The sequence below is a fragment of the Dermacentor albipictus genome, chromosome 9 (assembly GCF_038994185.2).
Source record: "Dermacentor albipictus isolate Rhodes 1998 colony chromosome 9, USDA_Dalb.pri_finalv2, whole genome shotgun sequence".
Lineage (NCBI taxonomy): Eukaryota > Metazoa > Arthropoda > Arachnida > Ixodida > Ixodidae > Dermacentor > Dermacentor albipictus.
The window spans coordinates 53814658-53823638 of NC_091829.1; the positions used below are offsets into that span (position 1 = coordinate 53814658).

An 8981-nucleotide genomic window follows, 5' to 3' on the forward strand; every position below is an offset into this window, starting at 1 on the left:
GGCCACAACGAACAGAAGCACGCAACCAGGAGCCAGCGGGCCCATCACATTGTCGGCTGGGGATACGATCGACATCGGTGAGTGTGTGCGCTCAACTCGCAATGTTTTGCGCGTCAATTTCGCGTAGAATAAACAATGCATGCTGTCTTTCATCGTTCGCTGTGTCCGTGATCGCGCAGCCAGCAATTACATACAGGTGCGTCTGTGAGTTGTACTTTGAACGGGAGTGTTAGCAGCAGCTGTCAGCTCGCACGTTTGTGGCGGCGCGGACACCGCATCTTCCCATCGCTCGCTATCCTGCTATGAACAATATCTTATCGCATGACTGGTCTGCAACCAAGCTGCTTAGGATCGCTTCGCGGCGGTGTCCTACCGAAATCTTCGCTCTCTGTCGCAAGTGCTTTCCACTCAGACATGTGCGGAACGACGCAGTTTGTACTGATCTGCGATCGCGGAAAGCCGTCTATCAGTCCTAATAATCCGCCCGCATCGCTGGCGTGCTACGAAGCCTCATCTCGCGTAATAAATGGAAACGATGTGGGAACGAAGCGATATCTACCATCTCAGAAAAACGAGCACTCCGCGGTAGCGCAGTGGCTATGGTGTTGCGCTGTTGGACTTAAGGCCGGCCGCAGCGTCCACTGCCGTGCGTTGTGTTCACACTAAGGAGCCGAGCTGGTCAAAGTAATCTGGAGTACCCCACTACAAACAGCATTTAATGTTTTAATGAAGGGAATGTAGGGACGTTGCAGTCTGAGCCACGGGCATGACAATGTCGCCTCCAAGTGCATCTCACAGTGTTTTTAAAATTAAATTATGGGGTTTTACGTGCCAAAGCCACTCTGATTATTCTGATTATGAGGCACGCCGTAGTGGAGGCCTCCGGAAATTTCGACCACCCGGGGTTCTTTAACGTGCACCTAAATCTAAGTACACGGGTGTTTTCGCATTCCGCCCCCATGGAAATGCGGCGCCGGGATTCGAACCCGCGACCTCGTGCTCAGCAGCCTAACACCATAGCCACTGAGCAACCACGGCGGGTTATCTCGCAGTTTAACACATATGAGATCGATGATCTGTATTCTTCCATCGCATGTTCCCATTGTATTTGATAACCCACCCTGGTGGCGTAGCGCGTTGCGCCATGGCGTTGCGCTACTAAGCCCGGGGACGCTGGATCAATTCTCGGCCGCGGCGGCCGCATTTCGACGGGGGTGAAATGCTAAAATGCCCGTGTACTGTGCATCGGGTGCACGTTAAACAAACCCAAGGGGTCAAAATTAATCCTGAGTCGTTCTCTACTGCGTGCCTTGCAATTAAATCGTGGTTTTGGCACGTAAACCCTCAGAATGTAATTTTTAATCATTGTATTTGTTGCTGCAGTATATGTAAATATTGTGCGCAAGGAAGCTTGATTAGTTATTCTTACAGCGTTCTAGTTTTAGCCTGCATATTCACTCACCGATTGATGTCACCTATTTTTCAGATGGAGTGACTTACGTGCACCCAATGTCTGTCAACAGCTGGGTGGACGATGTCAAGGCATGGCCAAGTGTGTCTAGTGCCCACATTGTGTGCTACCTCATCAAGAGCAAGGCGTGTGACCTCAAAGAAGCTGAGGCATACAAAAGCCTAGACTCCTACAATTTTGTACAGAGTGGCTGGGTGGGTCAGGTGCTTTGTCACAATGTTAACGCAGACTTAGTGTACCTCAAGGCGGATGTTCGACCATCGCAGGCCATAAATCAAAAGCCTTGGACAGCATGGGCTTGCGTAAGGCACACCGGACAGGTGATCACTGCTGGTTGCTCGTGTATGGCTGGGAAAGCAAGGGTTTGCAGCCATGTTGGTGCAATACTGTGGAAAGTCGATATGGCTGTGGCCTCGGGAATGACCGGCACATCATGTACTGACCGAACAGCTCAGTGGAACAGGGGAACAAAGAGGAATGTGGAACCTGTCCTGCTTGAAGATATGGACTTTAAGCTGCAAAAACGAACTGTGGACTCCGAAAACAAGGCCCCAAAACCCACACGAAAGTTTCATCACTTCGGAAATGATGTAGAGCTGATGAACCACATTGGGAGGAAACCATTTTCAGATCTCTTCAACATTCCTGGTGAGGGCACATTTCTTCCAACATGAAATGAGTGCAGTTGTGTTAAGTGAAATGCCTTAAAATTACAGCGGCGGTTGTTCCTTTGAAACCCTACATTTTTTTTGCCACTGTATGGCATCAGTATGTTTTTTGGCATCGACACGCATACGTTAGAAGACTGACGGGTTATTTGTTGCCATTTATTTAACATAATGGTAATGCAGATTGCGATAGGTGTTGGTGCCTGTCAAATACAGTAGATATCATGTTTGGTTATTGGACATAATTATATATACAAGTGGTGTTAGCCGGCACAGTGCAGTGTGAATTGTGTGTAATTGCTTTATATCTTGCAGGTACCTTGCTTCATAGTACATTGAATGCGGCTGCTTGGGACCCACGTGCTACTGATCTGCCAAGCCAGCCTCGCCACTCACATGCAGACCCTTCGGAACTCCCAAAAGGCTGCGACCCTTGCAGAGTATTTTATCAAAAGTTTGTTATGCTTTCGAATGAAGGACGGGCTTCCCTTGAATTTGCCACTAGGGAACAGGGGTGCCCGCTATGGCGCATGGCCAGGCGCCTTCGCATAACTGTATCAAATGTGAAGCGGGTTCCTAAAAGGGAAAGCACTGATCCTTCGAAAGCTGTTTCTGCGCTTTCAAATTCAGGCTTTACCGGTAATGCTGCCACAAAGCATGGGCTGAAGTATGAAGCCATTGCAAGAGTAGCATTTACGAGGAAGACTGGTTTGGCTGTAGCGCAGTCGGGTATGGTAGTGAGCAGTACACATCCTTGGCTGTCTGCAAGCCCTGATGGCATCTGTGCTGATGATGCTCTAGTTGAGATCAAGTGTCCCACAGTTTCAGATTGCACGGTATTAATTGAAAAGGGAAAATATGATGTTAAGCTTGTGAATGGGGAACCTGTGCTTTGTCCAGGTGGCAAAAATGGTTACTATGACCAAGTGCAGTTTACCATGTTTTGCTGTGGCAAAAGCACCTGCTATTTTTATGTGTGGTCGGCTGAAAGTGATGTCATTGTAAATGTGCCTATTGACACACGGTACATTGAACAGAACTTGAAGAGGCTCAAAACATTCTACTTTTTGCATCTCCTGCCTCACCTTGAGGACCTACATTATAAGAAAAAGCTGGCTATGTGCAAAAAGTATGACGAGATTTGCAATTTGTGATGAGCAAGTGAAATTTTATTTGTTCATAATGTCTGCTTCATTGGAGCCATCCAAGTATATTGAATGAATAAAAAAACATTCAACCACATTTTAACACCTTGGCTTCAAATCACTTCCATAAGCTTCACAGGTACGAAACCAGTGAGGTTACAAAAAAAATTGGCAGTGGCTTAGCTCGGCTATGCCAGTATATACGTAGCAAAAGCTAAGGCATAGCATGGTTAGCCTTGGTTAATCTTGATTGCAAGTCCAGGCCAATAAAGCTTTCGCTTTAAAACGGCATTAGTGAAGTTTACCCTACTCGCTTCTCAGAGTGCTTAAGGCTAAATTAAAGTACATACGGGACATTTATGCTTTTGTCTGTTCGTTGATGAGCGGGTGTTTAAGGTTACAGAGTCCTGCACAAACAAGGACAATTTTGCTGGCATACTTTCTTGACTTGATGGGCAGTACTTGCTTGAAAATTCTGTACGTCTTGATTCGGTTGATTGCCCGCTCAACATGAATTCGTAGCGATGCGATGCGCCTAGTTTCGGTGACTTCACTTTCAGGTAGCTGATCCTTTCCTGAGAAGAAAAAGATGAAGAGGCAGTCATGTACATGTAATTACTGTGTAGCTCTTAAGTTTATGGAGGTTATGAAAATACTATTGTGGACACCTACCTTTTGTAAATGCAGGCCTGTTCATTTTAATCCCTTGAGCCTCAAGATAAGGGTCAAGCTTGAAACCACGGTCTGCCATTATCTCATCACCTGGAAGGAGGTACTCTTCTACTCCACATGTCTTTACAATGTATTTGTCTGATGCCCTGCCTCCATACACATCTGACACAAACATTATAAATCCATTTGGTGCTATGACGGTAAGAAATTTCATCGTGTTTGCACCCTTGTATTGGCTGTAACTTTGGGATCTGGCCATCAGTTTCCGTGGCCTTTGCATTAGTGCTTCAGTGCAGTCGAATATGCATGTTGTATGACTGTACTCGCTGTTTCTGAAACTCTCGGGCATGCTTGCCCGCAACCTTGAGCGGGGAAGCCACACAACAACTTCTTGCATGATCTTCACCAGGTCGTCCAGCACTCTCGAAAATGTTCTAGAAACATAAGCTACAGAGACCTCGAACCGTCTTGCTAAATCTCCACAAAGGAGGCCAAGTCTAAGCCTCATGAGTGTCAATAACAGCTGGTCTTCGATGGTCAAGAGCTTGCGAATTGTCTTGTCTTGAGTCTTCAGTGCTGACACGAGCTTGTCAAATGCAGCCACAGAAATGCCAGTGTAAAAAAGAATGTCATCACTGGTCAGTGTTCGATAGGAAATAGTTCTCATGGTCATAGAAAGTCTTGTGCTGGTGTAGGAATGGTCAGCTGGTGGCAGTTCCCATTGTGTGGAGCTATCTTTCATCACCTACAAGAAAGCGGAAAGGCATGTCATAATGTAGAACACGTTAACATTACAAAATATTACCTTTGTATTCTTCCTTGTCATGATGTCCTCGGTTTTGCTTACGTGAATCTGACAAAATGACAGTTTTGTGAGAAACTTAAACACATCATCTGGCAACTCAAATAATCTGTGTGCATACTTACGTCAACTTCGTGATCTGATATTAAGCTCCCACAAACTTCATTTTCTGCAACACTGCTGTCTGGAGTAGCTACACCATAAGTGAAAGCCTGTAAACAAAGCACAGCAGCAATCATCACTGCAGTGTCACACAGGAAGTAGACATGATCTTGTGGAGAGGACAGTGCCTGTACACTCACATCTGGTGCCTTATCCAATGTACATCTGACTAGTGAATTTCCAATGTGAAGGGAAACCTGCAGAAGAAATTGGCAGCACAGTTCCACTTGAAGCAGCATACGAAAAAGCCTAAATTGTCCTGACCACTCACATCTGGTTCACAAACTGTGCCAGAGCTGGGAAACGTATCTTCATTGCACTGAGCCTATGAAAGGAGAAACCATGTGAATGTGTGTACTTCTTAAACAGGCACCGTGTTCAGAAGCCTAGACTGGCTGTGTGAGCACTTACATCTTCATTCCCCAAAACATTGTTGAATGATGTGGTTTCCATGTGTACTGCAGCCTGTTGAAGTTGAGTTATCTTTAAATATGACAATATAAGGAGGCAGCAGAATTTGCACGACTGCTTACTCTTTCATAATGTGTAAAGAATTGAACAGCACTTGTGCCAGTAAGTGGTGCAGGAGGTCACTTACAGCTGGTTCACTTTCAAATGCATCAGTGAACACTGCAGGCTCACTGTGGGAAGTCTCCTATTCAGAGAATGATAGCAACAGTTGGCATGGTTTTATCGTGTCTGGTGTACCTGTAAGCTTAAGCTGTTGGCATGATTGCTTACTTCTGTTTCCTGACATGCACAAGTGCTGTCTAGAATTGTCTTGGCACTATCTCCAACCTGGTATGGGTAGGACACATAACAGTGAGCACATATTCTCAGTGATAGTATGTCAAGACAGTGAATGCCTACTCACATATTCCAAACTGTCCAAAAGAGAGGTGAATGTGGAAGCTTGTGCATCATAAGTGACCTGTAAAAACACATCAATAGCTTTAAACCTGTTGCATTGGCAGAACTTCCGCTGGCCTACATAGTTATGAACACTTCACAGCGCAGGAAAGACCTAGTTGGGGCATTTCAAGTAAGTGAAGTTATTTGTAGGCAAAACATCAACTAGCTAAGTTCTTGTTCTCAAAGACAAGCTTGTTTAACAAACGAAATATGTTCCCCTAGTGTGGTACGCAGCATACTTAAATCTTTCTCGTGACTAATTGGCTACATTGTTCTTATAACGACACACACTGGCTATTTTCCATAGTTCAATTCACTGGTATGTCCAAATTCTGACAAATTAGACCAAAGAAAAGCCTTACACTCTGCGAAGGAACCTGACGTGACTCTTCATCTCGTGTGTCTCTGCGCGTTTTTCTCTGGAATGGAAATAAATCATTATCAGCCACACAGTGACAACAATCTGTACACTTGCCTTCCGCTTAGTTGGTGCTGGCGTATTTTCGTCACGGTTCAGGCGTCTGCGCCCAAAGATAACCTGAAATATTACGAAGCTTTTTTATTATCGCAGCTAAAGATTCGTGGGTTTTATGTGCCAAAGCCATTTACAAAATTATGAAACGCACTGCAGTAGAGACGAACGTATTAATTCTGACAACGCGAAGTTCTCAGACCACCTAAGCATTAGTACGGGAGCGTTTTTGCGGTTTGCCTCCATAGAAATGTGGCCGCGTCGGCTGCGTATCGGCACCGCGACTTCGGCCTTGGCAGTGAAACGCCTTAACCGCTAGGCCACCGCAGCAAATCTATTATCGCAGCCAGGAACGGAGGCTTCGATTCAGCAACAATTGCTGATAGAGCGCCACGGACAAGCGAAGCGACGAAGATGTAAAAAGTTAACGTCTCACCAGTTAGATATGTCCGCACCGATAGCATGAAGCCTAGCTCAATTGTAACATTTCACAGCACCACTATCGAGCATGAAACTGCGGCACGTTTCATATTCAGGTTCGGCAGAAATCGAGGGGCAGAAATAGCTACAAGCTACGGTACATGACTTCAAAGCTTTTTCACTAGAGCTGTAAAGGCCCAATGTCTAAGGCACTAATTATACGAAATGCGGTGCTTTAGAACGGGTCAGGTAGCGATGAACAAGTGTTCACTTACCTTTCGCTGGTAACCCAAGTTCAGCATCGGCAGCGGGTTTTGTTCCGTGCGTTTTCCATCAACGAAATGCGCAGAACACACACGTTAATTTCTGTTTGGCACGAAGTCTTTCCTGTTTATCAGAGAAGTCCACTGACGACCCAAGTCGACGTTCGCGGGGAAGCGGTGCAGCAGAAACATATCGCAACCACATTGCTCCTTCTTCACAGCGTGTTTTTCGCACAAGCTATCCGCGATATTCTTTCGTTTTCGCTGGTTGTTGCCACAACCCACCACTACACAGTGCTGACCGGACGACGTAGGCGCGGTGAAAGGCATTTCTACTGTTAGCCAGCGCACGCAAAAAGGAGAAAACACATTGAAACAGGCACGCGTCAGCTTCTGTCGAGCAAATTTAACAGCCCAATGCAAGAGGGCCACTCTGGGTTACCGGAAACGGAAACGGCGAATCGAACGCAGTGCTCCTGGTTCGAGAGTATCCCCGCTCTCTCCGTAAAATCGTGTATAAAGATATGCTGGAGTTCATAGCGAGTTGACACAGTTCCTTCTTCAAAAGAGCTAAAAGCTTGCAAAAGCTTGTGTTTTTTTTTCTTTTTTTTTACACGTAGAGGGTGTGTCTGGGGGTTTGTCTCCATAACTGACTTTAGGTTCATTCTACGCCAAGCAGGCAAGACAAAATACTAAACGCTCGGCAATTTTTTTAATTGCGAGCAGTTTTAGGGCTGGTATAGTCATATACTAAGATGCCAACAAACACTGACACATAGGGAAATTACTTGTGCTTAATAAATGAAACAAAGAAACGGTAAATTAATGGAAATGAAAGCGGATGAAAGAAACAACTTGCCGCAGGTGGGGAACGATCCCACAACTTTCGCATCCCCAACATCCCCGTAACAATATGTGCACACTGCTTATGCATAATTAGACATAACGAAATAAAAATGATAATTTCTGTTTCGACGCCTTTTTCACCATTAGCGTAAACGGTCAAACGTTTTAGGGCTGCGCCCACTTCGCCTGTCTGTCACGCAACATCATAAAACCGCGCCCCTCAGGGGTGTCTGCGTCAGCAGGCGTTTGGTGTGTTGCGACACCTCTTACCCGAGCACACGAGGGCTGGACCCTCCCGCGTCTAGCCATGCGCGGTTTAGTCGTGTCAGGTGGGAAATGGGATCCTTGGGGCTGATCCAACGCTGAGGGTGCTCGGACCTTTATGGCCCTCGGGAGAGGCAACACACCCCCCTGGCCTCGGCTTCACGCAGACGGCACCCCCGGGTTGACCCGCCCGGGGGAAACCGGTAGTTGCCTTTTCTTACAGTCCTCTCCTATCTTCGTCTTGTAATGTAACGTAATGTTATGTAATGTAATGTAATAAAATGTAGGAAAGCATCTAATTTGGATACTGTTTTACCCAACTATTTTTTCAGTGCCCGCACCTGACCCTACCATGAAACCGACGCTCGTCCTGGGTCTACTTTCTTTGATGGTAAAGAGCTGTTTTTCATGGCAGTAGACAAAATTGATAGCATGCTTTTAAGTTCAGCTGAACGTGGCCATGAGCAATTCCTGTTTTTCTTTACCACTCTAATACAGCATTTTTACATGTTCATAATTAAACTAAAGGATATCTTCTAATCTCATTCAGATATTCTATTGGTTAAAGCCGGCCGGCTCAAAATATAGACCAGAACCACAAATGAAATGTCACTGCACCCTGCTCAGCCTAAAGTAGACTAAACTATTTTCTCACGGAGCTTCTTCGAATTCTGGAGGCAATAAGAATAAACGTATATGTGTGTTGAGACAATGCCCGCTTAACGTACTTGAGAAAAACGCCTCTTCATACAAAACGAACACTGGACGCTGGTGTTCTTTTCAGTATTGAAAATACCAGTGCTTTACTGAGTGGCCATGATATCATGCTAAGTTACAAGCAACTGAATTGCATTGAAGTTAATTTGAGCTTCTGACTGACTTTA

At 45.6% G+C, this 8981-nt stretch overlaps 1 protein-coding gene across 2 annotated transcripts; it reads right to left on the reverse strand.

The window, feature by feature from the left end:
* Positions 1-2737: 2737 nt before the first annotated feature.
* Positions 2738-7473, reverse strand: LOC135903476 (uncharacterized). 2 transcript variants are annotated; one of them, XM_070525297.1, is made up of 12 exons: positions 7000-7473; positions 6195-6370; positions 5795-5851; positions 5662-5718; positions 5519-5575; positions 5332-5403; positions 5192-5245; positions 5061-5117; positions 4884-4970; positions 4762-4809; positions 3957-4701; positions 2738-3859 (listed from the first exon to the last, which is right to left on the reverse strand). In XM_070525297.1, exons 6-12 carry the CDS (start codon positions 5371-5373, stop codon positions 3642-3644), a joined length of 1251 nt encoding a protein of 416 aa, XP_070381398.1. In that variant the 5' UTR covers positions 5374-5403; positions 5519-5575; positions 5662-5718; positions 5795-5851; positions 6195-6370; positions 7000-7473; the 3' UTR covers positions 2738-3641. The 2 variants fall into 2 exon arrangements, with proteins under 2 accessions (XP_070381398.1, XP_070381397.1); XM_070525296.1 differs by having other exon boundaries at positions 5332-5385; positions 7000-7472.
* Positions 7474-8981: the final 1508 nt, after the last annotated feature.

Coding starts and splice junctions, on each gene's coding strand:
- LOC135903476 (XM_070525297.1), bottom strand. CDS start 5,373: ATGGAAACCACATCATTCAACAATGTTTTGGGGAATGAAGAT. Junction 5,246..5,331: donor ATGTTTTGGGGAATGAAGAT/GTAAGTGCTCAC, acceptor CTCCTTTCATAG/GCTCAGTGCAATGAAGATAC. Junction 3,860..3,956: donor CAGGCCTGCATTTACAAAAG/GTAGGTGTCCAC, acceptor TTTTCTTCTCAG/GAAAGGATCAGCTACCTGAA.